The following is a 19,939-nucleotide window of genomic DNA, read 5'->3' on the forward strand; positions in this document are numbered from 1 at the left end:
GTTCAAAGCGCCCGGTTTAGCCGGACGAGAAAGAGGAGAGGTGAGAAGAGGAGGAGGAGGGAGAGGAAGAGGGAGAAACTGAAATGAGAGGATAAAAGAGGGGAGAAAAGGGATGATAACTGGGAGAAAGTTGGGAGAGGAAAACATGAGGAGGGAAACTTAAAACTGAGGAGGGGCACAAGAGGGGACAGGAACAGTAGGCAGCAAGCTACAGTAGAAAAAAAAAGGGAAAGGAAAATGAAAAGAACTGAGGAATGTGAGAAAAGAGAATGAGAATGAGAATGAAAATTACTGGGGAAACCTTCAGAGCTAGCGGAGCGCAGTCAGATCTTGTGCTGGTTAGGGCAGGGCCATTAGAGGATGAAGGATAATGATACAGGAATAAAGCAGTCATGAAGTGGAAGCAGTTGCGATCAGGCATGGCTCTAACCTCCTCGCTGATTAGAAGAAAAGACACGGTGGTAATGAGAAATGAGTAGTGTAGCTACAGGGGGTTTAGCCTAATGAGCGTTACTCGCGACCAGACACACCACACATCCTCCACCGAAGGCAGGAATGCATGCTGAAACAGGTTACTGCATTAAGGCTCGTGTGTATGTGACCTGTTGCTGATCTGAGATGTGTCTCTCCCTAGGTGACTTTTCAGATTGAAGTTCATAATAATAGTATCCCTGTCCAAGCTCAATAGTTTATTGTAGTGTAGGGAATTTAAGTATAGGTTCTTCATATTCTTTTCAGATTTTTGAGACACAAGGCTAAAAAAATACAGGACTCAGGCAGATGTTTGGTCTACTTTCTCTGTTGGCAATCACACCTCACAGCACTCTTTCTCCCTTTATCATTCCATCTGCATTTCTTCCGTCCTTCAGCTTCTTGTTTTCTTCCTTTTCCCACTTGATCTTCCTCATCTTCTCTTATTTTCCATCAGCAGGCGCCGGTCTGCATCTTCAAACAGCTGTCCCACTTTAACTCATCAGGGTCATTGTGTTGCCATAAGTCACACAGGAAAGAAATACAATCACATAAAAGCATGCAGAAGCAACAATAGATCATATTTCAGACATTGCTAATATGTGTTTTTAAAAGAATAGATGCAGAGGTACATTATCAGACTACATTACCAGTGAAGAAACCTTTCCATTTCTGTGTTGATGTATCCGTTTTTTTTAGTCTGGCAAAGTGGAGAGGATGGCGCCAGTAGAACTCTTCTTGGCTCTTAATAGTCAAATAAATCCACAATACAATCTTGTGCTTTGCATGCATCCATTCTTTATATGTATGTGAGTGTGTTATCACTCAAACTCAAACCATACAAACAAGACAAACACACATCCCTTCACTGACTAAAACAGCCATTAAGTCAGAGATTTATCTGCCCTCTTCTGCTGCTGCTCGAGGTTTATATCAGAAACATATTAAAACCAAATGCTGGGATGCAGCTTATGCTTGCTGAACTTTTTAAATGAGAGACAGTAAAACAGAGCAAAATAGACTTTTATTGCTGTTGATATACAACACATCAAAAGGAGAAAATTAGTTTTGAATGAACGGCGTGAGTCAAAGTGCTATAAAGTCCTCTAGAGATGTCTCTCCTTCCTCACTATGATGAAATCATATCAGAATAAATACAGATGTAGTATGATGAATTAAATTCTATAGGCACGTTTTAGGATGTGTTCTGTGTATAATAAGTATTATTGTAGTTATAGTTATAGTAGTAAGTGTACACTGTAGGTTAATTGAAACTCTAATTGTTGAAACTGATTACATTGAAAGTAAGTTAAGATAAACAAACTCAGTTTGTTACTGAAACACTCTTGATCAAGTAGCTTTAGTAATTTCAAGTGATGCTAATTTTGTAATTTCTATTTGTACTGTGAAAACAAAATATCTAGTAAAAAGTACTTAATCAGGAATGTTTCTGTAACTTATAAAACTAAGTTAGTGTCATTTAAAATCACTAGTAAAAGCTGCTTCATCAAGAATCTTTTCAAACCTACAAAATTTAGTTTGTGTTACTTAAAATTTGCGATGTATTCCGTTTCAACTGTGTTTTTTGTAAAGATAACTTATTGCATTAGAGTGTATTATCCTTGTATATGCGTATGTGTTGAGAGGTTGCAGCCTGTAAATTCAACTTTCACCCCTCTCCAAAATCCAGCAGCCTACCAACCATACCAACCAATCACAGCTGGCCTCTGACCTCTCAAACTGACCTCTGACCCCGGCTGACAACCCTGATTTGGAATGAATGGCTTTGACAGGCTTCTGCTTCAGGGTTCAGCACACTGACCCAAAAGCGGCCCACCAGAGGAGCGTGCTAATAACCATTAAGCTGATAACAATGACAATACCAAAACAATATTTTTGAGCCATGCCTGAACCGTGTCCGTATGGCTGGTGTAATGCTTTTTTTTGGGGGGTCCAACAATATAAATGTTCTCATGCTACACTAAGATATTAAACAAGGTTTACATTACCTGGTAAACATCAACATGTTAGCCTTGTCATTCGTTAGCATGCTGACAAGTCACCCTTAAATAACCCTCTCTTATGAAAATATATATTTCCTATGCCAGTGTCGGACATTAATTCACAGACACAGCTGAAGATTATTATCATTTCTGGAACATGCCTCAGTGTCTCGCACAAAATTCCCTTTTTCTGTCAGAAATATACAGAATAAAAGGAGCCACCATTATTATTCCCAGGTTTATACACTCAGGCACAGATACAATAAATACATACTGTATATACATATTAGAACTTGTAAATGTTTTGGGTACACAGAAACCACATACTATCAACACATTCGCCTCAACCTCTGTTAGTATACAAAGTGCACATATTCCATCCAGATGCACAACCTGGACTTCATTATGAAACATATGCCATACATATTCCCTTTTGGATTCTACAAAATCATATTTACTGTGCTCGTATAATCGTCACGTGTGGTTGAGGAGCTGCCCTGACCGCTGAGCCAGATCCATTTCTGGACAGCTACCAACTATTACGCCATGAATCAGACTGGAATTAATCTTGACCATCAGAGAGTAGAAGCATGTGATATGAAGCCCCCTGAGACTCGCAGACACTCCACCCTGCAGAAACAGCTACAATGTGTCTTCGCCTCCAGAGAATGCCTCTCAGATTAAAGGAATTTTTGTCTTTTGAGTTGGAGAGTCTGTCTCCGAAAAGACTTAATCTTTGTGGTGTTTCTTCCCATCTCTCTAATTTATGTCTTTAATGTATTTAATTCATTCACAACTGTAAGAATGGATGCTGTGTCCAGACTGAATGTCACGTCTGGTTTAGCTGTGGAAGTAGTTATGTGTGTATGTGAGTTGCAGTACAGTATGTGTGTGTGTGTGTGTGTGTGTGTGTGTGCATGCACTTCAAGTTGTTGTACGTGTAGGCTGGAATGTGTGAATGTTTCAGCCCTTATCCGGTTCATGAATGCAATTGTTCATTTTATTTGATATTCATGTATACATTCCAGATTTAGAAAGGGTGCAGGATATGGATGATGTATGTGAGAACATGTCTGGGAATATTAGCACTGTGTCTATGACTGGAAATAGTACAGCTGCTTTTTTTCCCATTGAAAAGAACTTAAGATAACTCAGGGTGCGGTACAGTTACAAACTTAACAAGATAATAAAACACAGAGCTAAATATTGATTTTATTGTACTGAATTTCATTTCACTCCAGGCACATCTAAAACCTAACACACATTTTAGTGACTGCAGCAAATATTATTAGTGCTACAAATGGTTTAAGTTGTTTTTCTCTTTGTTCTCTTGTGATGCATCATTTTCAATAAAGTCAGGTCATTTCTAGATTAAAAGTATCTTGATTACAGCACAGGTAAATGCCACATATAGGACAATTACATTGTTGGCAGCAAAGTTCTGCTTTAAAACTCTATGTGATACCCTGATAACGTAGTATTTAAACAAATGTTGATCATAAAATGTTTGACTGTGAACAAGTTGCACTGCACTGAAAGTACGTAAAGCTTAACTCAATAATAACTCAATATGTAAAGAGTTGGTGTACTTTCAGCCTTTCCAAAACCAAAACTACAAGAGTAAAACTGTAATAAATGGATTAAACAGTGCTGGTTTGGTCAAAAAAGGAGCAGACGGGCTATGTAAACAAACCAGAGAGAGGCTATGATAGCACCACAGGCAGATGGAGAGTATCCACTGTATGTTTACATAGCAAATAGTTGTTTGCTGCTATATTAATGTAGTTTAGGTATATCTAAGGTATGTTTTTATTCATGTATACTCATAGGAATTAAAAATAAGAATTGTTGTTCTTACCTTAGAATGAGTTGAACATGTTGAACTACCGTGTTGCTACAGTAGCCCAGAACAGACAGACCCAACACTGGCTCTAGATATTTTGTATCTATTCGTGTTTTTCACGAGCAGCCGCCGCAGTTTCTCCTACATGCTTGGAAAGGGAGGGTGAGGCAAGGGCATTGCAATCAGCAGCTACACCCCTAGATGCCACTAAATCCTACACACTGTTCCTTTAAATGCACCTCTGCACAGCACCATGACGATGATGCTGCCAAACCTCCAGTAATGGGCAGGCTCATCTCTCAGTCTTTCTCACATATTCATTCATGCAGTCACTTCCACTGCACTCTTCCACTATCTCTTTATCTCTCCCCCCCCTCTTTTTCTGTTCTCTCGTTTTTTTTTCTCTCACTCTAACTCTTTACTCTGTCTTTTGTGTAAGTGAAGCCGGGGCCTCCCAGTGACATGAGCCCTGCTCCTGTAAAACTAATAATGACTGAGATTTGTGCGGGCTTAGCATTCTTTCTCCCTTTCAGTGCAGGACACTGAGAATGGGGTGAGGGGAGGGGACGGGAAGGGGAGAAAGGTCTAGTGGTAAGGTGGGTGGGTAGGGGGGGGAGAAAAAGGGGGAAGATGTCCTAGTTTCAGAGGGTGCATAACTTGGAAGACATGGGAAAAAGAAAGAGAAGCACAAGATGGGGAAAGAGAGAGAGAGGCCCATTTCCCTGAAACACACCACATGCTTTCATTCTTTATGGGTCAATGCCAGTGAAATCACACTGCATCCTCTCCAAAAAATATTATACTGACACAGGACTGTACGAACTTGGAAATGCACACATTAATTCGCATTCAGGTGTGTTCTGAGTATTCCCTGCAAAATGTAGTGTCAGATAAATCATGCACAGCCTGTCTCTAAGAGAAATCAGGAATGTAAACACTGGTTAATAGTTAAAATGCATGCTCGAACTCCAGGCAGGCAGTCAACAAGTATGTCCAAACCCCACACTTAGCAAAGCCATTTATTTTCCCTCCTACATTACCGCACGCAAGCAAAACATGTGAAGTGAAGCCACAGAATATAAAATATGTCCCAACCGCACACTGACACAGCTCTGTCAAATTCGCATAAAGATCACCAGATGTGCTGCGAGATGCAACAAGGGGGCAAGGGGGAGGTCTCACACACTTTGCCCTCTCTAACGCTCTCCCCTCCCTGCTTTCACCCCCCCTCCTCCCCACCCCTCTTCTCCCCTCCTCTGTCCCAGAGACATGTGCACACGCTGGGCCAGCAGACAGTTTCAGCTCTCAGCAACTGATGCACAGACAGCTGCTGTTTCTCCCTTCCCCTCCTTTTGCTCCCCTAACCATTCTCCTTTCGTGTCTTCCCTACACTGCCTCCATTCATTCCCTCTGTACTTTCCCCTTCCTTCTCTCTACTCTCATTCTGCCCTGAACTTTTTCCTCAGGCAGACAGAAAAGTAGGTCCTGTTGGAGGGAGAGGGCTTGTGTAATCTCTGGCTGCACATGAGCACCAGAGAGTTATTGCTTCAGTTGGAAAGGCAACATAACAGAAGACCCGCAAACGAGTGAAGGACAAACTTTGGAATAAGGGGAGAAAGAAGGAATACCTCCAAGACAGGAAGGGAGGTGAAGGAGGGAGACTCAGAAAGAGTTTGGAGTTGGGGTGCAGGACACGGACCATGCCGGGCTCTGTGGTGCTGGTGCTGTCCCTGTTGGTCCTGTCCACAGGAAGTGATGCCAGACGAATCAAGAAAAGAGGACTCAACCATAAGGTGGGGCTGCTAACCTCACCTTTAACTTTATGTGTGCACGTATGAGTGTGCGGCTCTTCTCTATCTCTGATTTATGTCTGTTTTCAGAATATCCTCAAAAGTGGAAGTAGGTGAAAGCTCACAGTACAATACCGGCTCTGTTACAGAGAGCTGGTTTCACAGTGTTGTGGCTGAGGTGAGAGTCAGGTTGACGTGGAGGGAGTGCTTTAATCCAGTAATGGACAGAACTTAGTGCATTCACCAATGTGTTGTTCTTTAAGAAATAGTTCAACATTTAGGTTTATTTTCTTGCCAAGGGTTAGATGAGAGGATCAATATCACTTTATTGTTCTGGTAAATATTAAGTAACAGCCAACCGCTGACTAGATAACCTTTGCATAAAGACTGGAAGCAAAACTAGCTAGCTTGGCTCTGTCCGAAGGTAATAAAATCCATCTATCAGCACCTCTTAAGCTCACTAATTAACACGTTATATCACATTTTGTGAAAAAACTGTATTACGAGGGGTCATGTGCCGGACTATTTCTTGGCTGGGAGCAGTGACATCCAGAACATAGCCACCACAGCTTGTTATTTTTCATTATGGTTTTTGTGCAAATTATGGGAACCATATAAAGCATACTCGTAATTTTTCCAATTTGTTTTTTTTTGTGGGGATTAAAAAACAGGTTTGTTGTTTCCCCGTTTCCAGTCTTTATGCTAACTAAGCTTATATTTACTGAACAAATGTCTATAATTCAGTGTGATTTTGAGTAACTTTACTTATTTATGTCTTCTTTATGCTACTTTTTTTAAACTTCTGCTTAAGGGATAGGGAAATGTATATTTTTTTACACATGTATTTAACAGTTATACTTATTAGATGGGTTGCATATTAAGAATTCACAAAAAAAAACATATGACCACCTTTTAAGATATGATGCATTGTTAGAGATTAAACCAGTATATATAAAATAGTCAAAATTAGCTTCCAGCTACAACATAAAAATCCTGATCACATGTTAATGCATTACTAATAATAATGCAATAATTGAATAATGTAGCACTTTGACAGGGAGATTCTGCTGAGTACCACTGACGTGCATTTCACTGGTAATGCTTCTGTACTTTTATGTAAAATTTTAAATGCTGGGCTTTAGCATTATTGCATTGTGATATTGCTTCTTTTACTTAAGTAGAGGACCTGAGAATTTCTTCCACCGCTGGAAAAGAAACAGTTTGGGAGTAGACACACTTTGGTTTTCCAGTTTTGATGAGGAGCAGAAAGTAGAGAGTCGCTGATTTTCAAGTTTCCATATGAGTAATTGAAGGGCACACTGGATGTACAACTTTTGTCTTTGTGTGTTGTGTGCATGTTTGTGTGTGTGTGTGTGTGTGTGTGTGTGTGTGTGTGTATGTGTGTGTGTTTGTAGTGGATTATTAGGGCAGGAACTGAACTTGCAGACCGGGCCCCTGCTTGTTAACTCAGCTCAGTGTAGCTGATTGATCATCTCTAACAAGGGTTCACTGTAGCGTGCTGCCTTCTCTTTCTTTTTCTCTCTCTGTAACCTCTCGTGCTTCAATGTTCTCACTTTCTAAGTGGTTTATGCCCTCATTGACCCTGTTCTCTCATTTTCAGCCTTTATCTCTCTTCCCCTCTCTCATATGAATCAATTAGTTACCCTTTCACCCTCTCTCTGCCCGGCTTTTTCCTTCCCCTTGCCCATGTGCCTCTCTCAGCATACCACCCCCCATTTTCCCTCTGTCAAATCTCTTTTCTCTCGTCTCCTCCCGCTCTCAGGATGGGCCAAAAGCACCGTCTTGCTGGACTCTGCTTCAAAGCTGCTGTAATTGGAACATGCTGAGACGGCTGTGCAGATGGAGTTTGTCTCTTTCCCTCTGAACCTTTTCATCTCTGCGTCTTTCAATCTTTAATTTTTTAACCACCATATACACACACACCCTCAGTCTCATTCACAACACCAGGGCCATGCAGAAAGACAAATTATAGTCATTGGGTATTTCACGTAGGCACTGCACTATGGAATAGTGTGTCTTGAAAGGAAAATTGGTAAAAATGTATAACAAACCCGAGGCCACCAGCATGCCCTTGTTTCCTTCTTGTTCTCTGAATGCCCCTTTTCTCCATATTTATTTATGTAAATACACACTGAATTAAGTCAGTGCTCAGTTATAAGTAGGTACTTTTATCAACATATTGAAGACTTTCCCAAATGCCTGATTAGAGATTGTGTAGATTTGTTACCTTAAAGAATCTGCAGATATAGAAACTTTTAGATTTTTAAAACCCAACAGATATCTATACCTTGCTGTCTTTGTATGTAAAGCCCTTACCAGAAAGGTGTCTGTTTGACCTTTGGGTCAGGTGGTCTTGGGGATCAGAGTTATGTCCATCCGTTCTTATCTAGACCTCCCCCTGCCACAAGGTCTAAAGGTCATCAGTGGCACTTTCCTAATTTCCTCTTTGTGTTTAACAGGGGAAAACACCTGCCAAATAATACCCTGCATGTAATAAAAGTGTAGAGGCATAAGAGGGAAATCCTACAGTTAAGAGATGTTGTTTGAAGGGAAGATGAAAGAACGTGGGGGCGTGGGCAGCAGAAGAAAAAGAAAAAAGGACCGTGACAGAAATGGTAATAACAGAGGCCTTAAAAGGTAACTTTGGTGTTTTTCAACCTGGACCTTAAAGGGGAACTTGGCAACTATTTCAACCTAATAAACCTGTTTAGAAATCATTTGGATGGTTAAATGGCCTGTTCCGGTGAAAATGGTGACTTTCCCCGCTCCCCCTAGCGTCCCCAGGCGGAAAACCAACCTTGCAACTTTGGGACTACCGTCCCGTTAAGTTGGAAATAGGAAGTATTGTGAGAAACGAGAACAAGCAAGAAACACAAACTGCTTTACGGCAATTCCACATAAACGCACACGCCCCCTTCAATACCGGTTAGCCACGCCGGTTATAAGAACAAGCGACGATGAATGAATTACCCACCTCGGTAGACATTGCTCCACACGAAAAAGTTGCCCGGCAACAAATGCATATCAGCAGCGGTAGAAAGGGGGAGGAGGGTGCCGCAAGTGAGTTTTTTTACGACGGTGTTTTGAAATATACGTCCCAGAGCTGTAGGGGGAGCTCGTTGAGAAAACATGCTATGACAAAAGTGAAAACCAGCGAAGAAATGGCTAGAGTTGCCAAGTTCCCCTTTAAATTCCCATGTTGCTGTTACAAAATGACTAATCAGGACAACAAGTAAGTTGGTATAGCAGGAACTATCTTGAGGATTTTAGACACTATCATGTATGAGTTATAAAGTAGTTTCATAAGTCTATGTCTGTGATATAAGTGAAAAGTACAAATTAAAAGTAAGATTTTTTCACACTGAGATGCACCTCTGTCCACAACTTTATAAATGTGTAAATTCCCGTCTCTTTACAAATCATTGCTCCTGATTCACAAATTCCATTCACAGCCCCACACACATACATACACATACACAGACCAGATGATTTAGTCTCATACAGCCATAACACGGTCTGGCTCAGACACCTGCCAGGGCATGTCAGTGAGCACGAACAGTGTCTACTGGCTACCATCATAAATCTTCACAGTTTCATTTATTTGATGTGTTGTGGACCATTCAGAGAGCACCTGGTGAGTCAGGGGCCCTGCAGAAATGTGAACTTCCTGTTCTTGGGCTGGCTACAGTTGGACTTGGCCTTGGGCCTCTATGTAAAACAAAACAGGCAAGTCCATACACTGCTTGTTCACTGATGGGAATTTGTAGTTTTTAAGGAAGTGATACCTTTTAAAGACAAGATTAGTCTACACTATGTAATGCCCCCTAATGCTATTAGGAAGAGTACAACTTGAGGTCCATGTCATGAATTGAATTGAAGGGGTTTAAAAGTGGCATATTGATTGCAATAGCTGAATTACACAATTATTTACTAACACACAGCAGTGCTTGACTGTTTTATTACTATCGGGGGAAATGCTGAAAGCAATTTAAGTGGTGAAGTTTGTTTGTGATGATGAGCTGGAATGTGTAATTTTGGCCTGTTAGCTGTTGCACAAACTTATCCACCCAACATTTCACTGCTGAGCGAGAGGAATGTATTTTAGGTCATCAGCAAATAGTTTAAGGCTGAGAGTTGACAAATTCTGGGAATGCATGACAACTGCAGTTCAGCCATAAGCATTGGTTGTATAAAGGCCTTTTCACAACGGCATTTAAAACAGCGAGATTACGTGCATTATGGAATCATTGTAAGTGGATTCACTCTTTGAGGGGACATAAATTATGCCCAATGCGAGTTCAACTGTGGTGAATTTGACCCATGAATTTGCTGACCAATAGCAAGCTGTCCTGAAAGAGCTAACTTATCAAGGGACAGAGAGCCAGAGAGTCCAAACTGTAGGTAAGTATCATAGTTTATAAGCTGCATTGCACCATTCACATTTACCTCTCAGATTATAAACTCATCCACAACACAGAACTGATTTCCAGGCAGTTATGAGAAAGGAGTCACTGGTACAAACATGTCTTTAAATAACTATGAACTTATTGTTCCCTTAGCAACCGAGCTACAGTAAGCTACAGTAGCAAGATTTTTTAGCTAGAGAGCCTTATTTTGCATCCTCCTTTATTGAACTAAATGTATAGAAGTGAACCAAATGCAAGGGAGGAGTGAAACAACAGAAAATAAATAAGCAGCAGAAGCTATTTTTACTGACTGGTCGGCTAGCGAGTTATTGGGGAAAGCCGATCTACATTTTGGGATCATCTTTGTAGCCTTTTTCATGTTTGAATTTTGGGAGTATGGATTTCTGGAAATATAGGAGTTATATAGGAGTTATTGCAGTCAGTCAGTCATCCAGTTTACCAGATCCATGAGCTGGTCTGTGCGGCTCTAAACAGGACTAATCCCAGTCAGATGATGTGAGTCTGCTGGTCAGAAGCACTGGACTCACGCTGGAGTAGATCGCCACTCAATACCATAGACACACACACACACACACACACACACACACAAGCCACACAGACAAACTCATTTCCACATCAGCTGCTTCACTTTCTTCACCTGGAGCCTCTGATGTTCCAGACATTCTTTTTATTTGGCAGCAGAGAGAAAATTGATATCTGAGTATGTGAGACCACAGACATGTTTGTTTCCATAACTCTGCATACCAAAGCGCAGACACAGCTCCTCTTAAATTTAAAACTGATATGGAAGTTGTTCCACTGTTTTTTATTTCTAATGTACAAGTTACACATTAGTTGCTGTGGCTGTAGGACTATGGACAGACAATAGAGGGGTAATACAGTATATGACCTCTATCATCTCTACTACCTCAGGTTATGACTGACAGAAAGCAGATGCTATTTCAGACTGTTCTCCCAACTCTAATTAGCTACATTCACAGTTGGATTACTTCTGTCCTGCTGTGTAAACCACACATCATGTTGGCGCATCTGCATTTCAAGCTTAGACATCGCCACTCTGCCAGTATGTTCACAATTCAAGGACTGCTTTTCCTAACTGTGCATCTACCTGTTTGTCTGTCAGCATGTCTTCAGATCTCTCACTGAAACTTTCACGTCCAACTGATTTACAGGCTGTCTGTTTGCCTCACAGTTTAGCCTGCTGTGTCTCCGTCTATCTGCATGTCTGTCTCTCTTTCTGTCAAACTGACTGTTGGTATAGTGACAGGAAATGAGTACTGACAACCCGAAAGCTAACCAGATGTGTGCTTTGGGCTACTTCATTTAGTAGACATGGAAGATCTGGCACATTGGAGTTGACACTTATATGAAAGAACACAGTTTTTCCTTGTTTGTGCATATGTGTGCAGAACCTTCACCCTGTAGTGCACATGTCTGAGACTGGGTGTGTTTTTGGGTGTGTGCCTGTCTGTGTGCATGCGCAAAGGAAGCAGAAAATCTCAGTATCAGTCTTAAATCTCTGGAACCAAGAACGGCCTGATTTCAGTACAGTTATGGAGCCAGACAGGGTCTCCAGTGGCTTCTCCCCACAAACTCCCCATTAACCACAGAGCACGGGAGACAGATAAAGACAGACCAAAAGAGAAAAAGAGCTGTTTGGAATCAGTCGTTGCAGCCAATGCGTTGCCACACCAAAGAGAGAGGAAGAAAGGGAGAGGAAAAAAATCAAGGAGGTAGACATGAGAGCGAGAAAACATGCCCACAGATGAACATCACACACTGGGCCCGCTGGCAGTGTCTACAGGAGAGCAGACAGAAGTGTAAATAAACAATGTGGGACATCAGAGAGATGTGCGCAGGATTGTGTGATAGAGCTCAGGATGTAGAGCATGGCGGCCCTTCTGGCATAAAGACAAAATGACACAAGAGGAGCAGTTGCAGTAAGAGCTGAATGACAGATGGGTTAAATAACAGTAAAACAGTACAAAATAAAAGAAAAAGATGAATGAATGGCTTCTGTAGGGTAGGGTATTCATATTTACAAGCAAAATCACTTTTTCACGCACGCTGCCACATAAACAGGAAGGGTACACTTGACCTTTTGTTGGAGACGCTTGCAGGAGACTTTAGGAGCAGATCGGATATGAGACAAGTGGAGCAGGCAGCAGTCATTATGTCATTATCCAGTCACAGCAGACTTTGTAGTCCTCATCCATACATATAATTGTACCTGGAGACGTTGTGAACCACTATGGCTCCACTCACCTCTTGAGAGCATAAGACCTGTAGTGTACTAGTAGAAGAAGCTGTAAAAATGGTGGTTAAGTGTTTAGGGATGGGTATTGTTTGAAGGTTTTCGAGACCGGTGTCAATACGATACATGTATTTTTGTACCAATAACGAAACAATACATTTTTCAGTAATTCAAATGACCTGGGAATGAGACAGTGGCCGCGGAACTCACAAAAACTGCCCTATCTTTATGCCCTAATTCCCATATTTAGGTGATTATACACTAATGAAAACATACCTATGAATATTATATTCCATTTCTGCCGATAGATCCTCCTGAATGTTACACTGGACCTTTAACTACTGACAGTAAGATCTCAGAGTAAATTTTACAAGCTCTGACTGTAAGAGCCACACATTGCTCCCTCCATCCCTGCATGGTGTAATTCCACCCTCCTCCTCCTCCCACGCCCAAAACCCATCCACCCATTAAGCTCGCAGCTGCCAGGACAAGTTAACGTGTGTTTAAAAGTGAACACACATACGGTGTGAGTGATACCACGTCGGGGCCAAACATTCGCTTTGGTTTTTCTGGTTGGTTTGTAAGAGCGTTCAAAGTAAGTCTGCCAAACAAACAACACAGTTTTAATGACCATGTGTAACCCACAAGCTGATTATCTAATTACTAATGTAGTGTAGAAAAAAACACCCATCCCTCCATCTCTCTCTCTCTCTCTCTCTCTCTCTCTCTCTCTCTCTCTCTCTCTCTCTCTCTCTGGGACACCCTGCCCAATGCAAAAAGTCAGAGAAATGCACCCACATGACTGAAAAGACATACATTCAGAAAAACACACCATGTGTTCCAAGGGTACATTTGGATTACTTCAGAATAAAAAATGTAAAGATTTTTTTCATTAAAAATCACAAAATATTTTCAAAGTAACAAAAGATTTCCAATAATAAAAACAATATCCATATTAAATAAATTGTTCCTTGTAATGTTTTTCAGTGGTTGCTGTAAAAGTAATCTTAGACCAGCCAATTAACAACACATTGCTCATTGGTATTTGTAGGAGTAAGAAGGGAATAAACTGGAAACTTGATCACACTGTAGCCTGTTATACAAAAGCAAATACTGTGTATGAGAAAATATGAGAGTTATTGTTTAGTCAAGGGCAGCTGTGCTTCTTGGGATTTTGTTGTAACATTTCCCATGTGTACATAACCCAGAACAATGAATGGCTGCTAATACTGTGGCACAGAACTTGTGCAGCAGCGTGAAAGAGTATAAACCCACAGATTCTGTCCAGTACGTGAATCAATAGATCAACAGCTTGGAAAAAGCTATAAAACCACAGATAAAGATCCCATTATGTTAGCCTCTGCAAAGCATGCAAGAGCAGAGCTTCTCACCAACAGTTTGGGCATTGCTGTGTGTGTACTTGTGCAAGTGTGCACGTAGGCCTACACTTTATGTTGCCAAAGCTGTCGAAGTGTGTGAAGTGTGTCTTTGCTTGACTCGGGGTCCTTTGGCCTACTTTCTCCCTCTCAGACTCACCAGGGAAGTGTTTGTTCCCACAGTGAATCACCTTCCCAATCCAGATCAAGACGTTAGCAGCCAGGCATGCATACTAAAGCCAAACCTTCACCGTCTCTGCTGTAGCTCTGCTGTGCTGAAAAGTGATCAGATCCTTTGCTGCCCTCTTGTGGGTAAAACGTGTAATCTATGTGTGTATGTACATTGTGTGAACATCTGGTTAATTTCTCATGTGTGGCATTCAGTATTTTTCATGAAGTTTACCAAAACACTAACAATTTTATTTGGTTGGTTTCCAGAATGGCCCATACTGGCAATTTCTGATCTGGAAAGTTTCTGTTTTTCATATAATTCCTCTCATCTGTCTAATTTAAAATCTTAACATCTACCAGATAGATTGGCACAGATATTTAGGGTTCTTTTTTCTCCACCATGACGTTAGATTTTTAATTTGTCCAATACTTTGAATGATTTCTTTTTTTTAATTTACGGTTTATAAAAAACTGAAATTTCAGACCTTTCGTAAAAAAATATGCATATCTTTTCACTGAGGCAACTACCGTATCTACAGTGACATATTAGGCAAAAATGTGTCTTTTTATTATTAGGCCTACTATGTGTTGCCTTTATTTTTTTTATTTACTTATGTGATTAAATATGCAAATATGATTGCATGCAAAGAGCAACACTGAAAATTCCCGAGACACACTAGAAAAACATATTGTGATTCTCTAGAGCCGTGGTTCCCAACCTTTTTTCCTTGAAGCCCCCCTTGCCTGTGTCCAAGACAAGTCAGGCCCCCCCAACCCCAACCCCTACCCGCATACACGCACTAAATAGGTAATAAATAGCTTAATGAATTTAAATGTGGACCAAAAATATGTTTCAATTTGGATTAAACAGCGTGTTACTGGAATTTTATAAATTTAATTTTTGTAAATAATAATTTTGGTAACCTCACAACCTCAGCAGACAAAGTCGTGTGCACCCCCTGTGATCTCTGGCACCCCCAGCTGGGGCGCAGACCCCAGGTTGGGAACCACTGCTCTAGAGGAATCGAGATAGAGCTAAGCTCCAACAAGGTGCTCCCTCCACTCAAAAATATGTTTTTTCTCTTGTTCCTACAGTTATGTGCTGAGTTTTAATCATCCACTGAGAGTTTACATGCCCTTCCCCTGCAGGTGTTTATTCATTGCAATACCCCCTCACTATGGCATGAGCCTAAAGCAGTTTTTGATAGACCCTGAACCTCTACTGATATTTAGAGTCATTGTATGGACAAAATGTAGAGGGAGGGTATCAACAGGATGCATTTGTTTCTTTTTCTGCTTATCAGGACTATGAATACCCAAACCACCCTCAGTCCACACAGCACCAGAAGAATGACCGGTGTCCACCGCCGCCCCAGATGCTGCCAGAAAGAGCCTGTGAGGTGCCAGGCTGCCGCTCAGATTCAGAGTGTGAGCGCCATAAACGCTGCTGCTACAATGGCTGCATCTACGCCTGCCTGGAGTCTGTGCAGCCACCTCCAGGTCAGCAACAGACAGACGTTTGCACACACAATAGTGTTTGTCAGAGATAGTTACATTGTGCCTTAAATGAGTTTGAATTTGTTATTCTGTGAAAGCATTTTCAGGACTTCACAACAGAAACTTCATGGAAATTTGTCTGTTTGTGTTTCCCTCTTCCAGTTGTGTTAATTCGTATTGCTTTACCTGTTTGTGTGTTCTGAACAGTGTTGGACTGGCTGGTGCAACCCAAGCCTCGGTGGTTGGGGGGTAATGGCTGGCTGTTAGATGGCCCTGAGGAGGTTCTGCAGGGTGAGTACAAATACCTGACCAGTCACTGAGGTCAGAGAAAACATTTGTTAGTCCAGCTTGTAGGCTTGCATAACTTTTAAACTCCCATCCCACTGAAATTCTCAATGATTACACACACACAGCCTTCAAATGCTAATCCCACCCAGCCTCTTCCCAGTGAGTCAGAACAAAACAGGTTTCATTCAGCACATTTTGGCTTGATTTCACCGTATATCCCCATCTTGTTACGTGGGTGATTTGTTCTAATGCACAGTACGTTTTGTCCCCACTAGCTGAGGCCTGCAGCACCACTGAGGATGGAGACGAGCCTCTCCACTGTCCTACAGGCTACGAGTGCCACATCATCAACCCAGGAAACCCTGCTGCTGGCATCCCTAACCGGGGACAGTGCATCAAGCAACGTGGCAACTCCGGTATGGCTGCTGCTTCTGGTGATAAAATAGCTGAAGGATCATAATGAATGTCACTGTGATATGACATTGAATCCAGGCCTTTAATACAGTCATACAATCATCTCCTATCTCGGTGTTATTTTTTACAACTAATGCCCTGCTTGTCTAACTTCTATCCTAAGTTTGTGCTCATATAAAGCACCAGGGGACAGAGACAGGATGCCAGGTTGTGCCAGCAGCTGTTTTAGAGTCTGGCCTGGTGTCTCTTGGCAGATCAAATGCTGTTATGTGCCAAATCTCTCCTATTAGATCTATAAATAATACACAAATTGGAGTGACCTGGCAACTTAGTGGACTGCCTCAACTTATCCGTGATCTGTGACTGAAGCTGTGGACAGAAATATTGAACTAATGATTTAATCAAAAGTTTCTACTTAATATATCTCTCAATCTCAATTTAAGCAAGAATTCAAAGTGCTGTGTGTACGTTTTGGAGAACAGATGTCTTGTTTTTTATTTAATTTGTGCATTTTGGCCATTTTATTTACAGATGGACGTGGTCTGAGGCACAAATACTTCAAGGACTACAAGGATTACTTAGGTAAGTGAGGTAATATGGACAACTTAAAAGCCTGCACTGTTACTGAACCAGAAATAGCGCCAATCTACCTGACATGTTGATGGCTTTTTCACTCACAGGTACCAGTTCTAACAATGCAGTAGGCTACGAAAAACATCACCACAAGCATCTGGGATGAAGTACGTTTTCAGCCACTTTCAACCATCATATTAAAAACCAAAGACCCTTGAACCTTTATCTCCCTTTAGACAAAGCCTTATGGATTTTTTTTGTTGTTGTATCTGCTCTCAGATCAACCTGACCTCAGCCCCAGCTACGACCATAACACAACCTCAGACATCAGCTCCACTCCTGTTCGATCTGCTCTCATCACAGCTGAACCAGGATCAGAACTGACCTTTTTACCAGACCTACAGCTGCTACCTCCTCTTTGCAAAGCCCGCGTCTTGCGGCCTCAGTCGCGAAGTCCTTTGGGAGACGAGTCTGAAGTGTCTACAGTACACAACCAAAGAAATAAGTGCTTTTTTTTTATCTCTCTGCCTGGTGTCTGTGAAAGGATGGAGCAGAGGGTGTCGATGTTGAAGCAGAGGTGAGGCGAGCAGGGCGTGCACCAAAGCTTTTTAATGTCTCAAAAGGAAATAAGGAACCCATGCCATTTCTTTTTCATTTCTTTACAACCTGCTCATTTTTATTGTCACACACTCTCTTACCTTAAGGCTTGGTCAGCAGAGAAAATCAAGACCATGTGGCCCAGTTACCCATTCTGTCTCTCCTGTTCTCAGAAGGACGGTGCTCAAGTTTCCAGATCTGAAATGTGGAAAGTTTTATGGACAAATCGAAAAAAAAATCCAACATTAGTGGCTGCATCTTTAAATCAAATCCAAATGGGGTTTAATATTCTAATAACTTTAATTAAAATAACAAATGCCATATGAGTGTGTGGATTGTGTCAGTTTCAATATATTTGGAACAGCTGTAGATTAGTTCCAGCCAACAGATGCTGACCGTGACTTCATTGCTGTGAAAAGCAAATTAAAGTTAGGTAAAAGAGTTTATTTCAGAGGTCCATTGGAGATTTAAAGGGATAAAAAAAAAAAAACACCTTTAAATAAGCTTACATGGGCAAGTGTTTGGTACTGAAAAGATTCAGTTTGGGTGAATTATCCCTTTAAAGACAAACTCTGTATATACAGCATCATATCGGTAATTCATTTCCTGAAATTAATTTACTGGTGACCATTTTATATGAAACAAGTCATACAACAAATATCTACCAGTGCAGATTATTCAAACATTTCAGAATTTTGAATAATCATGCTGCATCATTTCTAAATAATCTTAGTAAACCTCACACTATCACAGCCCCTGTTGCAGTACATGATAATAAAATGGCTTTTGCACAGAGCAGATATTCAAAACATTTATTTTCAAACTTCCTCTTGCTTCAGCCGACTGTTAAACTTACGTTGTCTCTGTTATCAGTTCAAATGGTGCTCAGTTTCATTGCTGCCTATAACAGAAGAATAAGCTGGTCACATAATAAGCTGAAGGTGTAAAAGAAAAGCTGGAACCATTCTCTGTGTGCAGAACTAAAGTGATGTCTGAATGTTATTTTCTGACTGGTGCTGTAATGTTGCCTCGTTCATTCTAAATAAACCGCATTGTTGAATAAGTTTTGTGATGTTTTTCTATTTTCTGCCAATCATTCAGGACGTTCATGTTGTAGAAATGATCATAAAACAACATGAAGATGATAACGCCACTGCAAAGACTACACCACAGACTATTATTTGACAGTTTCCAATCCGATCCTGATCAGTCATCATTCTTCATCAGTGTGGATTTACATGAAACCAAAATGATACAGTACTGAATACAGTGTTTATTTTCCAACAGACCTTTTTCACAGCAGCACAAAATTGACATGAAATAGTAGGGTAAACACAGGTGTTACCAATGATAATAATTAAGGTTCCGTACCTTTCAGGTCAAACAGAGTCAGGGTGCTGCTATTGTGCATGTTGGCTCACTGGAAAGGCTCTGCTACACTAAATGGAACAGAACCTTAATTAGTATTGTTGGTGTTCCTTGTTTGTACAGTAGGTTCTAAACTGAGAAGCACACACACACACACACACACACACACACACACACACACACACACACACACACACACACACACACAGGATGTCAGAAACACCTCAGGGAGTCAGAGTCACAGTCACAGTTTCAGGATTTCCAAAGCAAAATTAAAAACTGTTTAATTTCCCTACTGCCAAGAAATTGCACGCAACAGAAAATGTGTAACAATTACTCTTTTAATCAATATCTTTTTCTTGTTATATCTAAATTATATTCCAAAAAAATCATATGGGTCCAAAAGTTATAGTTATTACCTAACACGTCACTCTATAAATAAATTGTATTATTATATTATTATTATCAATAATCAAGGAATCAAGGAAATGAATCCACATTATACAACAAAAGGCTGCAATAACATAAAACATATATAAACCAGAATAACATAGAATAAAAAATATATACAGTTATTTATATACATATACGTATACACCCAGGAAATGACCTCACAGTAGGCCTAGATGTCTTCCTCCAGCACAGAAAAAATCCACGTTTTCCTTTGTTGAAAGCTTAATTACAGGATGATTAACATCAGATGTGGTGTATCACAAAAAGAAAACTAACCCACATTATAAAATTCATACAACTGCACAGCTGATCATAGTTCCTCATACCACAAGTCATCACATGTATTTCAAGGGTAACCTCTCTTCCACATCATTCCCACATTTCCTCATTACA

At 40.8% G+C, this 19,939-nt stretch overlaps 1 protein-coding gene across 4 annotated transcripts; it reads left to right on the forward strand.

The window, feature by feature from the left end:
- The first annotated feature begins 5,591 nt into the window (after positions 1-5,591).
- On the forward strand, positions 5,592-18,788 carry wfdc1 (WAP four-disulfide core domain 1). 4 transcript variants are annotated; one of them, XR_007881196.1, is made up of 7 exons: positions 5,592-6,110; positions 15,661-15,856; positions 16,061-16,144; positions 16,417-16,557; positions 17,087-17,146; positions 17,236-17,295; positions 17,408-18,788. XR_007881196.1 is itself a non-coding variant. In XM_051381592.1 (7 exons), the coding sequence occupies exons 1-6, from the start codon at positions 6,018-6,020 to the stop codon at positions 17,292-17,294; spliced, it is 624 nt and encodes a 207-aa protein (XP_051237552.1). In that variant the 5' UTR covers positions 5,593-6,017; the 3' UTR covers position 17,295; positions 17,408-18,788. The 4 variants fall into 4 exon arrangements, 3 of the variants coding, with proteins under 3 accessions (XP_051237554.1, XP_051237553.1, XP_051237552.1); XM_051381592.1 differs by having other exon boundaries at positions 5,593-6,110; positions 17,087-17,137; XM_051381594.1 differs by having other exon boundaries at positions 17,236-18,788.
- Positions 18,789-19,939: the final 1,151 nt, after the last annotated feature.

This window comes from Dicentrarchus labrax, unplaced genomic scaffold (assembly GCF_905237075.1).
Source record: "Dicentrarchus labrax unplaced genomic scaffold, dlabrax2021, whole genome shotgun sequence".
Taxonomy (NCBI): domain Eukaryota; kingdom Metazoa; phylum Chordata; class Actinopteri; family Moronidae; genus Dicentrarchus; species Dicentrarchus labrax.